Genomic DNA, 19099 nt, shown 5'->3' with positions numbered 1-19099 from the left:
GGTTTTTTTTTGTCTAACCGATTCTACAGTGGTTAAATTTCCTGTCAGGAATTGCTAACATTATGTCTCAAGCCCCTAGGCCTTCGGGCTTTAAAAAATGTACTAAGTGTGCTTTTAAGATGTCTGTTACTGATGACCATCTACTTTGTGTTTATTGTTTAGGGGCTAAGCACTTGCAGGAGTCATGTAGCGTATGTCGCTTTTTCCTCTAGGGTCCTCCAGGAGAGGAAAAATAAATTTATTCTTAAAGGGTTGATTTAAACCCCTTTTGAAGAAGCCTTGTCTTCCTCCGACTCCTGCCAAAGAAAGGGCTTGCTCCGACCAGTCCGTCGGATCCGACTGCCAAGAGACCTAGGCAGGCCTCTCCTTCGGCTCCAAAGACTTGGAGCCGAGGTCGAACGGTCTGCCTCGATGCCTCAGCATCGACTCGACTTCGGAGCCGATTGCTGGGGCATCGAGGCGGGTCACCTTCGCCGGCTCCACTGCTCTCGGAGCCGACAAGGGTCACCCGCTCAGACACTTCCTCCTCGGCGCCGGTCTACCTCGGCACCGATGGAATCTGGTGTGTGTGTTCCTCGGCGCCGATTCTCATCGAGTCGCCTCGAGCCGGTCCCCTAGTCCCTTGGGGCCGGGAGAGGTCTTCAACCCGTTCTGTTTCCTCTCGGTCTTGAGAATGTCGGATTCTGATATAGACAGGGTGCTCCAAAGACTTTTCCAGTCCCCAGTCTTCCAAAATTTGTTTCGCTCCGACCCAGTTGGCTTCGGAGCCGATGGCCATGACCCATCCCATTGCTATTCCTCCTCCGACTGCTTGGCTCCGTGAGCAGGTGCTCTTGGAGCCGGTGGAGATCTCAGGGTCGGCTCCGACCCTTACTCCAACCCGGGCCTCGGGTCCGAGTTTGGTACGGGACTTCTTCGGCTGGACCCGAGGGTGATGTTTCGGGACCGATGCTGGTTCCGAGCCTCCTCTCGGTGCTTGCTGCTTGGGACTTCCGTCTACTATCATGGCCCCGGAGACTGGACGCTCCCAGGATTCGGGAGGTCCGGCTTTCAGAGCCATGAGGAGTGCCTTGGCCAAATCCTCTTCGGCCATCTCTCCGGTTTTACCAGCACCTTCCCTGGGCATGGAGACTGGGTCTTTGGTAGTTCCCCTGTCTGTGGCCAGCGGAGCCCCGAGGCCTGAGGTTACCCCCATTGGGGGTTCCCCTCTTCCTGAGGGTTTTTAGAAGTCATCTCCAGAGGAACCCCCAAGGAAGAGATCGTGCAAGAGGAAGCACGTGGACTCCCCCGAGTCTATCACATCGGACACGGATATGGATGATGCAGAGGGGTCCCCTAAGTCGTCCTCTGATGATGTCTCCTTTGCAGACATCTTAGAGATCCTCAAACAACGAGGCTGGATGTCCAAACCCCCTCTGCGGACGAATCAGTGCTCCTCAAGGCCTTTGGGGCTCAGCCCTCCGCCTCCTGGGTATCTCCGCCCTTGACGAGCTTCTGGATTTAGTTTGTCGGGCGGGGAACACCCGGATACTGTGGAACCAGTCCCTTCTCGTCGAACAAATTCTTATCTGCTCCCCGAGAAGGAGTTCCTTACTAAAGGCGTGGCTGTAGATGCCATGGTGGTGGCATCTGCTACACAGCAGGACGTGGCAGAGGCTTCAACGTCCATCCATCCTCCTAATAAGGAGTCTAGGAGTATGGATAGGTGGAAGCGCACCCTGACTTCAGCGGCCTTTACCTTAAGGTCTCTGAATTATTTGGCACATTTTACTAGGCTTCAGAGGGATCTGGTCAAGGAGTTGTCAGACTCCTCTCGGTAACCTACCTGAGCAGCTAGCCCAGTCCGTTAGCGCTCAGTTGGCTAGCCTGACGGCAATTGCTAACTCGTCCATGAGGCTCATATCCTATGCGGCCGAAGGGGTAGAGCGCAGGCACAGGCGTGGCTCTCGTAGACAAGCCTGGCTCCGCTTGTGTCAGTTCTATGGAGGCCTTCAAGTCTTCCTTCGCCGACGCTCCCTTTGATGGGTCCTCATTGTTTGGACCCAAGGTGAAAGACACCCTTACCCGCTGTGAGCAAGAGGGAAAACGTTATCTGCCGTAGGGGCCGTTATTCCACTCCCTTCGGCCTTACCCCAAGGCCAAAGGAGGGAAAATGTGGTTCGGAAATCGCAAGTTTTTCTCCCAACAGCAGGAAGATTCCCGTCCAGAGGCAGAGGGCGGGAAATTTTCAGGGAGACGCCGTCCCAGAGGCGGCAGAGGGCCCGCAATTCTGGAGACCGAGTCCTTTCGTGGCTCTTCAGCCTCCCACACGACATGAGGGATTGCCCGGCTGTGCTGCTCGAGCCAGTCGGGTGTCGCTTTGCCAAGCACCTAAAAGCCTGGGAGTCAATCACTCAGGACAGATGGGTGCTTCGGATAATTGCCGGAGGTTACACCATCCCATTCAAATACTCACCCCTCCATCCAAGAGAATCCCGGACCCACCACCCAGTCAAAGGGAAATAGCAGCCGCAGAAGCTTCAAAGCTGCTACAAAAGGAGTCATCCAACCGGTCCCCACAGACCAAATCGGATCAGGAAATTACTCCAGGTTCTTTTAGTGCCAAAAGACAGGGGACCTGAGACCAATATTGGATCTCAGCAGACTGAACCTATCCGTACGAAATCCAAATTCGAATGGTCACGTTGCAATCCATTCTCCGTTGTTGGAGAAGGATGTTTGGATGTGCTCCATAGACCTCAAGGACGCCTATTATCACATACCGATACATCAGGCGTCCAGGAGGTATCTGCGCTTCAGCCTGGGAGCCAGTCATTACCAATTTTGTGCTCTGCCCTTTGGTCTCACCACAGCCCCCAGGGTGTTCACCAAGTGTTTGGCAGTAGTGACGGCTCACCTGAGGAGCCTTGGATTCCAAGTGTTTCCCTATCTCGACGACTGGCTCCTGACTGCCACCACCAGGCATCTACTTATGGACAACCTCAAAGCCACCATCTCCTGGGTGTTTCCCTGGGGATTACATTCAATTGGTCAAAGTCTGTCTTGCTGCCCTCTCAGCATAAAGTTTATAGGAGCAGAGATAGACTCAAGATTGATGCGTCTTTCTTCCGCCGACAGGATCCGAACCTTACAGGGCCAAGTTCAAGCTCTGATCTCGAGATCCAAAGCCCCAGCCAGGATGGTCCTACAGGTTCTAGGCTCAATGTCCGCCACGGTACTTTTAGTTCCTCTAGCAAGGTTACACATGAGGATTCTTCAGTGGCTCTTATCAACTCAATGGTCCTTTCAAGATCTCCCCCTCAATCATCACATCATGATTACGGAAATATGCAAAGGGACCTGCTGGTGGCTTCAGACTTCCAACTTAGATCAGGGCAAACCTTTGTTCTCCCCTCCAGCGGTTACCCTGACGACAGATGCCTCCCAGATAGGGTGGGGGGCATTGTCTGGGCAAGCTAGTTCAGGGCTCCTGGCTTCGGACGAAGCTCTTCTCCACATCAACGTGTTGGAGATGAGGGCTGTACTTCTATCCCTACAGGCCTTACACAAGTTCCTTCCTCAGGGTATCATCGCCATCCACACAGACAACATGTCGGTGGTTTGGTATCTGAACAAACAAGGAGGGACCAGATCGTATCCCCTTTGCAGAGAGGCCATGAGAGTGTGGGAATGGGCTGTAGCTACCAACCGCTTCTTGGTAGCGACCCACATCCCGGGAAAGTCAAATGTATTGGCGGACAAATTAAGCAGGACAATTCTCTCTCCTCACGAATGGTCTCTAAACCGCACAGTAGCAGCCCAGGTTTTCAAGAGATGGATGACGCCGTGCTGCGACCTATTTGCGACTCCACAAAACACCAAGTGCCAAAGGTTCTTCTCCTTGATTCCACATCAGGAAGTACCGGCCATGGATGCTCTAGCTCAACCCTGGCCAACAGGGTTGCTTTATGCTTTTCCTCCAATCCCACTCCTTCCCAAAGTCATTCAAAAAGCTTCTCAGCTAAGGTCTTCAATGATTCTGATTGCCCCATACTGGCCTCGTCAGATATGGTTTCCTTACCTGAAAAAGCATGCGGTGGACGATCCGTGGACCTTAGACCTGATCCCGGATTTGCTAATCCATCAGTCGGGACATTGGCATCAGTCCCTTCAATCTCTGAAATTGACAGCTTGGCTCCTCCACTTCCGACCTTAGTCAGGAGCCACACACTAGATCCGAAGTTGTTCACATTTTGTCTTCGCCCATAAACCCACCACTAACAAATTGTACCTCAGTAAGTGGAAGAGGTTTGCTATCTGGGCTCAACTCAAGGGCTTAGACCCTATCACTGCTCCTGTCCCAGAGGTTTTGAAATTCTTAACATCCCTATTTAATCAGGGATCTTCTGTCTCAACTATTAAAGTTCAACTAGCTGCTATCTCTAAATTCCATGAATCCACGGATCCTCCTTTGATGAGCAGCAGGCTATGCAAAACATTCATTAAAGGTGCGAGTCTGTTAAGACCACCAGTATTTCATCCTGCACCCCGTGGGATCTTGATTTAGTGCTTTGCATTAACATCTCCCCTTTGAACCGGCTGCTACTTGTAATTAAAATATCTGTCATGGAAAACGGCATTCTTAGTGGCTATTACTTCAGCAAGAAGAGTCTCAGAGCTTCAAGCCCTGTCTATTAAACCACCATATCTCATTTTTCACAAAGATAGAGTATCTCTTAGGCCTAATCCATCCTTTGTCCCAAAGGTCTGCTCTAGTTTCTGTCTTCAACAATCTCTAGAACTACCAGTTTTCTTTCCAAAATTCTCTAATGAGGCAGAATACACTCTCCATAAATTGGATGTTCACAGGCAATTACGCTTCTATTTAGACAGGACCCAGCAACTTCGTAAGTCAGACCAGTTGTTTGTGTCCTTCTCAGATAATAAATTGGGCCAAACCATCACAAAAGCTACAATCTCAAAATGGATCAGAGATTGCATAACTCGGGCCTATTCTTCTTCAAATAAGCAACTCGCATCATCTATCAAAGCTCATTCTACCAGAGCTATGGCTACTTCTATAGCTTTTCATTCTAAGCTCGCTATTTGAAATTTGTGCTGGCTACCTGGTCCAACCCGCACACTTTCATTTCCCACTACAAATTGGATGTGGCATCTAAAGGACGAGCTTCATTTGGTTCCACGGTACTCAGGAGTGTTTTCCAGTGAGCCACCCAGGATTCAGGTGCTAGGACGCTGTCCCATCATTCAGAATGTAGGCGAGATAGGATCACATAACATCTTTTAGTTATGTACTCACCATAACTTCAGATGTTTGGGATCCATCTCGCCTACATTCCTGATACCCACCCTCCTTCCCCCTGCCTTGCAGATCAGAAGAGATAGAACGGTTTTGAGCTCCGCTGTTTTTATCTTGTTTCATCTGACGATGTTATATAAGCAGGGTATGCATGTGTGCATGTATGCGGACAAACTAGATCTGGGGGACTGTTGGTGGTGCATCCTGGGATATAGTAAGCTCAGCCAATAAGAGACTTCGCTCTTTGGCATAAGCGTGGAGCCGAGGGATCGGCTCCGAACCCATCATTCAGAATGTAGGCGAGATGGATCCCAAACATCTGAAGTTATGGTGAGTACATAACTAAAAGTTTCATATGCTGAAATACCAGCAATTTCTCCTGTCTGTTTTGAAGCAAAAGCTAACTTCCATTTCCGCCTGTGCAGATAATGAATTACATGACTTAATGCATGCCACTGAACAAGTTTGGAAGCATGGTTTACACTGTGGATTTGATGCCTTGGAGGCTTCTTGTAGGGCTGCTGCCTCTGGCACAGTAATTAGAAGGCATGCATGGTTAAAGGAACAAAATTTGCCGCATCAAGTAAAAGCTAAATTATTGGATGCTCCTGTTCAGCATAATGTTTTGTTTGGATCTAAAGCTGAAGAGGTGATTAAAAAGATGGGAAGACTAGGCAAAATCCATGCAAACAGTCAAAGATTTCTTACAAGTACAGCCACCCAGATTTAGTAGAAATTGGCCTACTAAAAATTGGTCCTTTCCCAATTCAGACAGGCCTCAAAGGGGTAGATACAGACGCTCCCGAGGAAGGTCTCAAACACAAGCCTCTTATAGGCCAAGACAGTGGAGTGCTTCCACCCCTAGGGTAGGAGAGGACAGGTCGCAAGCTCATAGGAAACAAACTCAATGACTCCCTCTGTTGGGCTGCAGGAACTTCTTGCCTGGAAGCCCCTCTCGGAGGACAACTTTCTCTTTCACCAAAATTGGACTCGTATAACCCAGGACAAGTGGGTTCTGGATGTGGTTTCAAGAGGTTACAAATTCCATTTTCATACCCTACCAAGACCAAGCGGATGGCCAGATTTTCCAAAACGTCAATGGACAGAGGCCTTAAACCAGGTGGAAGCTCTCTTTGCTATGAAAGCCATAGAACTAGTTCCACTTTCAGAGATGGGACAAGGTTTTTACTCAAGGCTCTTTCTAGTCCCCAGGAAGCAAAATTCATGGAGACCCATTCTGGATCTGTCTGCCTTGAACACTTTTCTAGAGATACCAAAATTCAAGATGCTTACTCTACAGCAGCTACTTCCAATGCTGACCAAAAATGCCTGGATGGTAACTTAAGATTTAAAGGAGACATATTTACACATTCCCATCAGGCAGGACCGCAGAAAATACCTCTGGTTCAAGGCCGGATTGAGGCACTTACAATTCTCTGCGCTGCCTTTTGGATTGTCTACTGCGCCCAGGGTCTTCACCAAATGCCTAGCTCCAGTAGTAGCTTATTGCAGACTCAAGGGAATTCAAATTTACCCTTATCTGGACGACTGTCTTATTCAGGCAGACAGCAAGGATGTCTTACTCTAGCATCTACAGTTTGTTCAGACTCTTCTCAAGTTCCTGGGATTCACTGTAAACAAAGTCAAATTTGACTCCCTCACAACAGTTAATTTTTCTGGGTGCTTCTCTAAACACAACAACCCAGATGGCATTTCTGACATACAGTTACAGCTGGCTTCAACTTTCAAAACCTTGGCAACTTTAACTCTGCTATCTGCAAGGAGATTCCTGCAGGCTTTGGGTTACATGGCCTCCTGTATCCTTCTCGTACCATATGCAAGACTACATATGAGGAAAATACAGTGGTACCTAAAAAGTGTATGGTCTCAGCATTGCCACAGTTTAGACATACTGATCTCCGTCCTGCCTTGTCTTCAAAAGGAGTTCCTTTGGTGGTCCAAGGCATGTACTCTAAACAAAGGAAAACCCTTCTGCCTTCCTCCTGCCACTCGGATACTAACCACGGATGCCTCAGATTATGCCTGGGGAGCCCATTTTCAGGGCAACTGTCTGCAAGGCCTTTGGACAAAGGATCAGAAGCACCTGCATATAAATTTAAAGGAAATGTTAGCCGTTCAGAAAGCCCTATTGGCCTTCAGGAATGTTCTACACCCAGGACAACTACTGATACGGACAGACAACACCATAGTTATGTGGTACATAAACAAGCAAGGGGGATCTCATTCCTACCCCCTTTGCAGACTAGCCATGGATCTGTGGAACACGGCTCTAGCTTGCAATCTGGACCTTCAAGCTCCGTTTCTGCCAGGGAAGCAAAACGTCCTGGCAGACAGTCTGAGCAGAAACCTTTCGGACCCACACGAGTGGATGCTGGACACCAAAATATTCAAGATAACAGCAGTCTGGGGATGTCCTCACATAGACCTCTTTGCATCCCACCTCAATCATCAACTACAGATTTTTTGCACCAGGACTTATCATTCAGTTGGAGAAACCTCTCAGGATGTGCCTTTCCGCCTCTTCCTCTTCTTCCACGGGTATTAAAGATCAAACAAGACAAGTCCAAGATGATTATCTTGCTGGCCCCAAATTGGCCTCGACAGTTTTGGTACTCAACTCTGAAAAACCTTTGTCTAGAGCCCTCTTGGATTTTACCACAGTCTCTGAACCTTCTGTTCCAACACCAGGGTCAGGTTCTACACTCCCATGTCAAAACTCTCAGCCTGGCGGCCTGGTTAATCCAGGGTCTTTGATTCATTCCCTCCTACCCAAGCAGGTTATGGATGTCATTTTAGAAGCTAGACGTCCTAGCACTAGAAAATCTTATGCAGGAAAATGGAAAAGATTTTGTTCCTGGATGCAGGCTCAGGATTCTGATACTCCTCTTCTTCCTAACATTCCTTTGATTTTACTTTACTTGACAGACCTCTTATATAAGGGTCTCTTTCTCTTCCATTAAGATACATGCCTCTGCTATTTCTGCTCATTATAATACAGACCCTCCAATCTTTTCCCACCAGCTCATGAGACAGTTTCTCAGAGGAGCTAAGAACTTAAGGCCCCCTAGATCTCCTCCCATTCCTGCTTGGGATCTTAACTACGTTTTGGAAAAGCTCACCTTACCTCCTTTTGAGCCTGCTGCCACTTCTGACATCAAGTTTTTATCTTGGAAAACAGCCATCCTGTTGGCTCTGACCTCTGCCAGGAGAGTTTCAGAGTTGCAAGCTCTTATGGCTGTGGAACCTTATATTATTTTTCATCAAGACAGGGTGTCTTTAAGAACTAATCCTACTTTCATGCCTAAGGTGGTATCCAAAGTGGCTTTAAATCAAACTATTCACATGCCAACTTTTTCCCCACTCCTCAAAATAAAGGGGAAAGGATCTTACATTCCTTGGATGTACACAGACAACTACATTTTTATCTGGACAGAACCAAGGACATCAGGAAATCAGAGCAATTGTTTCTTATGCTTCCAGTTCCCAAGGTAAAGCCATTTCAAAACAGACCATTTCTAAATGGATTGCTCATGGAATCAGATTTTGCTATTCACACCATGGAAAGCAAATCCTGGGGAGTAGTAGGACTCATTCCACCAGAGCTGCTGCCACTTCCGCTGCCTTCCTCAAGGGAGTTCCTACCAAAGACATTTTGGAAGCTGCAACTTGGAGTTCAGTGCATACTTTTTCAAAGCACTACAATCTACCTCTCTACTCTAAGTCTAGGGCAGGCTTTGCTTCTGCAGTCTTGCAGGGTCTTTTAGCCGCCCCTTCTTTATGACCACCTCCCTTTTATTCTGCTTTAGGATTCTACCCTACAGTCATGACTGCAACAGTGAAACACTATTAACATAGTACAGTTGTGTACACTTACCATAAATGTAGATGTTAGAGTGTCTTCACTGTTGCAGTCTGGGTTTCCCTCCCTCCTGTCCCCTCTTATTTTTACTTTTCTGTGTTTCCTTTTTTCACCATTCTTCTGAGGTGTATTTGCAAAGGGTTTGTGACCTTATTCATTTTTGGGACTCCTGACATCTGGGGCAAGAAAAACTGGAGAACATGGCGTCTGCTGTCAGCTTTGTACTCCTGGCGCTCTGACGTTGGGGAGCATGGTTGAACAGCCGACGCCGGACCCAGACTTTGGGATTCTGGCCGACCGAGGACTGTGCCGGCAGGGGAGAACCCTACAGTCATGACTGCAACAGTGAAGACACTGTCATCTACATTTATGGTAAGTGTACACAACTGTACTTTCTCAGTCTCTTATCCTCTACTTAGAGGTGATCTCCGCTTGACTAACAAAGCCATGTCTGACCCAGCCCTAGTTGAAATGCTACACCTAAAGAAATCCCAATCCCCCCCCCCCCCCCCCATTGTGCCACATACTCCAGAGATCACAATCTCATTACCACAATTGACAGAACATGCTGGAGGTCCAGGTTCATCTTCCAAAGACTGCCCATACTCTGGAATAAGCTTCCCGTTCATGTTAAGCGGGGGACCTTGCTGGCCCTCTTCAAGAGAAATCTTGACGAGTGGATGGGTAACAAAGTTCACTCCAAGGATCATGCCAGTTGCCCTACTGGATTGAACTAACATCGGGTGGCTTGGTGCCTGGGAAGTTTTTTTAGGCTAGGCTTGTTTGTGACTGCTCCAGTGCCTAGTACACACCTATGAACCTATGTTTCTAATCCAAGTGAAAGAATTGATGGCCACACTGATGTATTTCAACTAGATTCTTTTACTGTCCCTTATTCCACTAACCATGAAGTCATACATTTTTTTTTTCTTCCCAGACAGCTGCACTCTATACTGCCTCCTCCTGTTTTCCCCTTAGAACTAATGGCCACAGTAATTAGATTCTCTGCTGGGCTCCATCGGTGGTTATTGAACATTGATAATGTCCACTTCCTTTCACACAGGTGGTTTTCCCTGTCCAGTAGGAAAGCAGTCTGGGTGCGTGGTGAGAAACACCGTACTTGATCCTGAAACTGAAACTCCTTACATTGACAGATTTTGAAAAGCACATGTAGTTTTTGTATTGAAGGTTACTCTCCTTCACCCCCTGATGTGTTGACGGCTTGGACTTTTACACGCTTTCCGTGTAGCAACTCTAAGATTACTGTATCTTGGACAAAGAGAAAATACTCTAAGCACAGAATTACATACCATGGCAGTGGTCTCTGCTGCCATTTTTCAGTGATAATTCTGCTGTATTTGGTACCTGCAGGCAAAAACTGTACTTTAAAGATGGCAGCATTCACTCCCATCACTTACTGTTAGTCAAACTAACTTTCCATTATTTAAAAAATGTGTACATCTCTAACCACCAGAGGCAATGTCAACTGTGCTCAAATTACTTGTTGAGTACTTCAAGGCAATTAAAGCTTAGATTGTATATTCTGCTGTTGTTGCCTTAACTGTAGTACATTGTAGAGCCATTATTTGAAAAGGTTACAGGCTACTGCAGCATGTATAAAGTAGCTGCAAGTATGTTTACTGCATAGATTTTAAATGACCGCTAGGAAAGTGTTATGTTGCTGTTAAAGGAGATTGCTTTAAGGTCCTTATTTGGAGGCCGTTCTCTCTTCAGTAATGCAGTATTTGCAGCAGAAGCACAGTGCAAAACTTTGGCCTCTCAAGACCAGATTTTTGAGGTGTCTGAAGTCTCTGATGTAGTAGTCGTTTAGTTTTGCCATGCTTTCCATCTTAAGTATAGAGATTGTGTGGATTAAATATAATCACCCCTTTCCCTTGTTCAGCATTTGTTGTATGGAGACCAGTTGGGTGGCTCTAACTTTTGTCGTAGTTTTTAGACAAATCCCATTTTGTATTTCCCCTTTGTAGGATTCTTGTAGAGAGTGCCTACTCATGACTGGTGTCCTTTATCTTTACATGAGAAAGGGTATTCCATTTTGATCATGCATTTACATCCTCATCTTCAGCCTAACTTTGAGGGTAGCTGGAAGAGATCCAGGTTATTTTACGTGGCCCTGGGATTCTTGACATTTTGGCGAGGAATCGCCTGTCAACATTTGTATAAATGCAGGTACGTCGAGTTTCTTTGCCATGAGTTCCATGGATACTGTGCCAAACCTGTATGCTAGAGCCATCTTTAAATCTGGATCTTTATCTTCCTGAGCCCTCAGCACTACACTCTGACTCAGTAGGGCATGGGGGCTTGATATTTTTACACCCACCCCCACCTGTCACATTGCCTTCCAAGAAGCACGTTGACTTTCCCTTCTGGAGCCTTCCACAACAAATGTTGGTGATTGTTTGTTCTGCTGCATCTCTTTCCCTAGGTTTGGGGTGTATTTAGAATTTAATGCATCAGGGCGGTGTTACACTAACAGTGTCCTCTATAGAGGAAGCTGCAGGAGGCTTCTAAATCTACTAAGCAGTCCTTTAGGTAGTATCTCTTGTGAACATCCAGATGCGTACCTTTCTTGCTGTTTTGGCATTATTTTAGCTGAGGATTTTGAAGAAATTTAAGGAGTTATGTAAATTACCTGGTATAGTAACTGTCTGACAAGTACAGCTTTGGTGCATGTTAGTGGACATCATATGCACATTTTTAAAATGTGCCATTGCAAATGCAAAATACTTTATTGAAATATTTAATAATTTTTTAATACCATAGTTTCTGCATCTCTAATCGCCCTTAAAACCATGCATGAATATTGGCAAAGACGGTCTAAAATCTACTTGCATGGTAGGGAGTGTTATACTTGAGGTGCAAATCTGGTATTTTGAAAAAAAATTTATTTGGAACGCACCTTTTTAATCTACGAATTATGTTGTATTCTTGTTTTTTCTTAGAGCATATTTACTGCTGTGAAGCTGCTGTGTCGAATTATTCTTATTAATGCTTTTTTTTCCTTTTCTATTTAGATCCACGCATAATGAAATGGAGAAGAACAGGTACTTAGAACTTTGCAAACCTGGTTTCTTTTTTATTGTTATCCTTAAATCCTTGTGTTCCTTTCACTGCATCAAGTATGCAAACAATTTCACTTATCAGCTGTCAGTGGTGGTTATGCTGTAATGCCAACAGAGAATGCCAGATATTAAAATTAGAAAAGAGCTTATGCTCATCTGTTTAGGTGGTGTAGGGTCGTGATCAGGCCCCCCCCAGGCTGAGCATTAATATCTCCTTGCTTTATCTGCCTGTTTCCTTTATTTTATGGTCTTTAAGAACTGTTGGTGCTTTGTAGGTCAATTTTGATGTCGCTGCCCAGACAAGGGGTTACTCGTGATTCACAGGCTAGAACTTTTAACATTTGAGTAGTTTTAGTCCTTGAGCGATCTTTAAATGGATGAAAGATCGTACTGCTGTTCAGTAAAGGGTATTTTGAATTACTGAGGTATGTTGTGGCCAACCTCTGAGCTTTCCCATTCTATTTACACTTATCTGGGTATCTAAATATGTTTTAGAAATGACATCTTCAGAGCCACGTTTTCCACATCTGCATAAAAGGACTGCCACATTTAGGTGCCAGATTAGCATATATATTTGTACAGAAGCATGATGATGTATACAACTGTTATCCCATCCAGTTAGTCTTTTGGTTTGCGTGAGACCGTCCTTGTTCTCTTTAGAATAAGACATGCAGGGTACTCGACTGCATCTTTGAGAGCGAATGTGTAGGCATTCTTCCCTGTCTTAGTGTGTGTGCATAAGTAATTAGTGCCAATGTCTGTTTATAATTCGTGGGTACATGTTAGAAAAGAACTTCAGGGATGCTGGTAGCCCTGTGAGATCTCTGAGCTGGGGATGTCCTAGGGGATGGTAGCATAAGAAGCCCTTGAAAGATGAGTTTCTAAGCTATCTTAATGCCTTGGTATTTGTAGTGTTGTGCTATAGCTAGAGCTAACTTATCAAAAATGCAGTTTTGTTGCAAGTCCTAATAGTCTGAGGACAGTTGGTCAGTGTTGCTGTTGAGCATTTTCTTGAGGGTAGGTGACTTCCATTATATGGAGAGTGAGTGCTTTACAGACGTTTTTGAAATAGTGAGAATTTTCCATATTTTAATGTATTTTTTTTTCATTAGGCGAGCTCAACTTCGGTTGTGCTTAGAAAGATTGAAAACCATGGTACCCCTTGAACCAGAGTCCAGCAGGCATACAACACTTAGCTTGTTAACAAAAGCTAAGTTGCACATAAAGGTGAGTTGAGCAGAAAGTTTTATGAAGGCAGTAGTATCTTGTTTGGAAAGCAAAATTTTATATGGAAAGAAAAGGAATGAAGTTTAGCTGTCTATTGTCCCAAAATTGAATAGATTGAAGTGTTTTTAGATTTTGGCTTGACTGTTGGTGTATGTTACTTTGTGTCATTTTTGGTTTGGCTCTGTGTAGTATTTTTTTCATCTTACTTTATTTCTGTATGTTTTAATAATGTTCATGTCATGTTAAGTGGTTTCAAGAAATTGCACAGTGTTAGTGAAGTACATAAACCCTTCTTCAGAACATGAATTTAAATGTATGGTAATGGAGCACTGTTCTACACTTCACCAACCAGAAGTAGTCTTGTTTTAGGTGACTTTGTAGAATAAAGTTCCTCTTAATATGAAAAGCCAGGGAGATATTGGATGCCTAGAAAAAGCATTTTGATTTACTGGGACCGGATTCTCATAAACCTGTAGCGGTTCCTCTGGTCTAATGTTATGTAGAGGAGTCGTCCTTGGCCTCCTTTGAGGAAGTGGACACCCTGCCCACCTACGTGCAAGAAGGCCTGATACTGTTTGTAGAGTACAGGAGTAAAAGTTTCTGTAAGAAGGAAAAAAAAACTGTGGTGGACTAGCAGTGGTGTCTGGATCCAGGAAAAAATGTCTGGACTGGTGCTTGCTCCAACACTTTTTTTCCAGTTGTAGGGAAAGCAGAGGGCTGAATCATTTTGCAAAAAAAAAAAAGTGTGCCTAAACATCTGGCCTTGAGAGCCATTAACTTAACACACACACACCACCAGTTTTAAAATTGCTGACTTAGATCAGTTGAAGTAGTAATTTGGGGAGGAGTCTGATGTACTGGTCTGCTTTTTGGCCACTAGATGTCATCCCCACCTATACTCCTTACATTAATATTTATACCTTCCTCATTGTTCCTATTCTCACCTTTCCTACTACTATCCCTTTCCTCCTTTGATATTCTCTCTTATCCATCCCTCTTTAGGCTCCTGTCTCCCATCTTGACTTACCAGCTTACTCTGATACTTTTTCCTCCCTCCTTGGTGGTCTACTGTGTCCCGCTCCGTTCGCCCAGCAGGCTCACTCCGCTCCTCTCCCTACCCCCAATTCCCACCCACCCCCAGGGGTCCTAAACTTATACATCTCTAACCCCACCCCTCACTCTACCAACCTACCCCCTGTTTCCCACCAAACCTAATCTCCTCCCCTGTCCACACCCCATATTACTCCTCCTACTTTCCTCCCCTACTTATCAACCCTTCTATCCTCAAACCAACTTCTCTCCTCTTCTATATTATATCTTACTGCAAATCAGTTCACTCACTTAACCTGTCTCTCTATCTTATATATCCTTCTACATTCCTATCACTTCTCTTACTTCTATATTATTTTTTTTCATTTTAACTTACATACATACAACCAACTTGCTAGCTCCATTGCTTACCTCTACTTTATATTCACCTCTACCCCACTTGTTGTAAGTATGGCCCTCTACTTATCTACACTGCTTATACTCTCATGTCTTAACTACACTTTTCTCTACTTATCTCCTTACCTTCATAGAATATTCACTCATTTCTCAACCAAATCACATTCAGAAACATACATCCACCTTCCACATACCTCTAATCTCATTCTCAAATGCCAATTCCACGTCTAGCTACAACCTACCTAAATTCCATAGGCACTCTCACCTCACCTACACCCTACCCTTAGATAAGAAGATGAGGCCTTTAACCCTTCAACAGAGTAAATATATATCCAAACCTGATCACCTTACCTTAAAAGACGGTGATGTTCATCCCAACCCTGGCCCCATATACCCATCTCCTCAAGCATCTAGACCTATCTCCAATAATACCCTCCTGATAGGACATCTTAACATACGTAGTGTAAACAACAAAGTTCCCTATCTACATGCCCTCCTAGACACTCGCTGCTTTGACATTCTCTGTCTCTCTGAAACCTGGCTTAAGCCAGCCACTAAAGACACTGAGGTTATACCCCAAGGCTACAATATATTAAGGCTAGACCGTACTAAACGAAAGGGTGGTGGAGTAGCAATTCTGTTTAAGAATCATCTTAACATCTCCACCCTCCCAGCCTGTCCAACCCAGGATAATAAAGTGGAAGCTATTATTACTAAACTCCAACTAAATGCAAAGAAAGCCCTTTACATCATTTGCATGTATATACCACCTGGAAACAATTTACCCATAGTAGAAGACGTTCTTAGTTTGGTTTCAAACAACTACCCCCAAGAAACTTTAATTCTTGGCGACTTTAATATAGACTGGAATACCATTAATGCTGACAATCCCACCTCTCACATTAACCTAAATGGTTTCACCCAAACCATTACCTCTACTACAAGGCTTAACAAATCAAGCAGGAAACTATTTTAGACTGGATACTCATAAACAAAGTCAATATCGCATACAAAGTAGGAACTATGCCTGATGATCTCAGTGATCATTGTTTAACCTACATTACAAGAGAAAAGACTGACGTTCTACACCTCCCCAATATAAGAACTATACGTTCCACCAAACATTTTAAAACTGACTTATTTCAAAATGAACTCAGAGCATGTAACTGGAACCCCTTAAAAACACTGCCACTTAACGAAGCAGTTTCATTCTTCAATTCTACCTTTCTTTCCATTCTGAATGAACATGCTACTGAGCGTACCATTAGAATGAAATCAAACACAGCCCCATGGCTCTCAAGTGATGCAAAAAAACTAATCCTCTCCAAAAATAAAGTTTGGGCCAAATGGAGATGCCACAGAATCGGCTCTGATTTTCTTCACTTTCGCCAACTTGGAAACCTTACCAAAAAAGCTATTATCAATGACGAAAGAAAGTTCTACTGTGAACTTCAAGAAACACATTCCAATAAACCCAAACAATTCTGGTCCTCTATCAATAGACTCCTATCCCCAGGAACAGCAAAAACTCCCTCCCCACTAAAAGCTGACCCAGACACCCCTTACCAAACTGCTAATGCTTTTAACTCTTTCTTCACTGAAACTATTCAATCTCTTGCTAAACAACTGAACACTAATGACTTCTATCCTCCAAACAATCTAGTAGACTCTTCGTATAACTTCTCTCTACAACCTATCTCTACTTCTTTCATCTGTAGACTTATTTTTAAACTGAAACCCTGTACCCCCTCTGCTGACCAACCCCCTTCCCTTTTTCTGCAAAAAGCAGCCAAAGAAATTGCATACCCAATAGCTATACTCATAAATAGGACCATCCAAGAGGGAACTATCCCTGATATCTGGAAAGTCTCTCATATTATCCCACTACACAAAGGCAGAAACTGTATTGACTACTCCAACTTTAGACCAATTGCCCTTCTCTCACCTTTAGCAAAGATTATGGAGAAATGTATTCATCAGCAACTTGTACAGTATCTCTCTTTACACAATATTATAGCTAACTGTCAACATGGCTTTAAGACCCCACCATAGCACCACTACTGCTCTCCTTTCTTTTATAGATACCATTAACAACAATCGCAACAATAATCTTTTCTCTTCTGCTTTATGCATTGACCTCTCAAAAGCATTTGACATGGTTAACCACTCTGCCTTAATTAACATCCTTAAATCCCTCTCATTTGACACTCTTACCATCAAATGGTTTAGTTCTTATCTCAACAACAGACAACAAGCCGTTCTCTGGGACAACCATATCTCCTCCTTACCGCCCATTTCTATCGGTGTTCCTCAGGGCTCTATTCTTGGTCCACTTCTCTTTTCCCTTTACATCAATGATCTCCACTCTAATTCCTCGAGCCACCTGTATTCAATATGCAGACGACTCCACTATTATTTGCTCAGCATCCTCCTCCTCTGATCTAATCTCACAAACCCAAAATATATTTAACACTGTAGAAACATGGTTTACTAGACGATATCTTCTCCTTAATGCTAAAAAAAAACAAACTTCTTCTCTTCACCCCCACTATTCGCACCCCCCCATTTAATTTCTCCATCTTGTCAAACAACAACACTGTCATCTCTCCAGACTCTACAACTAAACTGCTAGGAATAACCATTGATAACAATCTCTCTTTTGATCAACACATCAACAACACTATCAAATAAGTAAATAGAAAGATAGGATCCTTATACCGTATTAAACCTTTCCTCACCCCATCAGCTAGAGCTACTATTGCCCACTCCCATCTATTATCTACTCTCTTCTATCTTCACTAACCTCAAGAAAACTAACTTAAACAAACTAGCAACTTGCTATAATAACATTGCCCGCTTCGCCACTGGTAACCCTTTCAGAACCCATCACTGCCTTAACCTGAAACTTTTAGGCTGGCTTGAACTACAAAACTATATTATAATCTCACAACTTGCTATTGCCCACAAAATTCTATACCAACCTGAGAACACCCCTATACTATCACAGCTTTTACTCCCTTATAATAATCTTACCTCCCTTCATTCCTCTTGTAAATTATTGACCAAACCTATAAAGGCTCACAACCTTGCTGGAGACTCTCTATTTAGTAATACTGTAGGCCAAGCTTGGAATTTGCTACCTAGGGATTTAACTCTAATCACATCTCTACCCCTCTTCAAACAACAAATCAAACTGTACTTCCAAAATCACTGGCTATGCTCATGTAATACACCAGACTGATTTCTCTTCTCCTCCCCCCCCCTATCTGACCTCTAACCCTACTGAGTGCTTATACTTACTATCTATCTTTCTGCCTCCTAATCCTGTTTGCTCTACCTACTTCTCTCTCCTCTCCTATCTCCTATTGCTACCCCTTTTTTCTCTTACTTCTTAACTACTTTCACCTCCCTTCTTTTTACCTAACACTACTCCTTTTACTTCTCCTCCTACTTGTACTTTTTCCTTTTATAGCAGAAGCCTTAAGATATAGCCTGTTAGTATTAAGTAAGATGCTGTGAATCTGATTTAATCCTAGTCATGTCTATTATTGATTATGTGCCTTATTTTTTTATTGATCTTATTACCATTTGTATTACCAATTTTTATTCAAATTTTTTTTCCTTTTCTTTGTATTCTGTTTGATACGTTTTATGTGGAGCTTTTCTCCCCGGGCCTCTACTGAAAATGAAATATATCCAGCTAGACTAGCCCGGTCAACAAATGTAAAAGAAAATAAATAAAATGTAACATTATTGGATATCGCCCAGGTGGTAGGCTGGAGAGGTCGGTAGGAAGAGGACAATGTTTTGAATGTAGCAGGTTATTTTGAAAGAGAAAAAATTATTCAGAATGAACACAGCAATGTAGTCTGTGCTTGGATAGCTAAATTAGCTTAATGGACCTGAAAATGGAAAATCCAGAAGAAATAGTTTTTGGGGAAATTCTGAAGGATTCGCTTCAGGAATTGTGGGTAGTAATAGTTTTGGAAGGAGCTTCAACCTACAACAGGAAAGACTAATTTAGCTTTAAGTTGAGGCAATTCAAATGAAGAAGCCTTTTTGTCAGATCGTTTAAAACCACAAACCTTTGTCCCAGTAGAAAACTGCGTGTTTTGGGCAACGTACAGAACTGTTTTTTGAGCACCTTTATTAAGTTATCAATTA

At 43.9% G+C, this 19099-nt stretch overlaps 1 protein-coding gene across 2 annotated transcripts in view; it reads left to right on the top strand.

Annotated features, from left to right (window-relative positions):
* MXD1 (MAX dimerization protein 1) overlaps positions 1–19099 on the top strand; it is a 60418-nt gene that overhangs the window by 16675 nt on the left and 24644 nt on the right. For both annotated transcript variants that reach the window (XM_044083072.1, XM_044083071.1), the window contains exons 3-4: positions 12215–12244; positions 13375–13489. In XM_044083072.1, coding sequence (XP_043939007.1) covers positions 12215–12244; positions 13375–13489 — 145 coding nt within the window. The remainder of the gene's footprint in view (positions 1–12214; positions 12245–13374; positions 13490–19099) is intronic.

The sequence above is a fragment of the Protopterus annectens genome, chromosome 9.part0 (assembly GCF_019279795.1).
Source record: "Protopterus annectens isolate FY-2018-M chromosome 9.part0, PAN1.0, whole genome shotgun sequence".
Taxonomy (NCBI): Eukaryota; Metazoa; Chordata; order Ceratodontiformes; family Protopteridae; genus Protopterus; species Protopterus annectens.
This window is presented reverse-complemented; position numbering and strand designations above follow the sequence as displayed.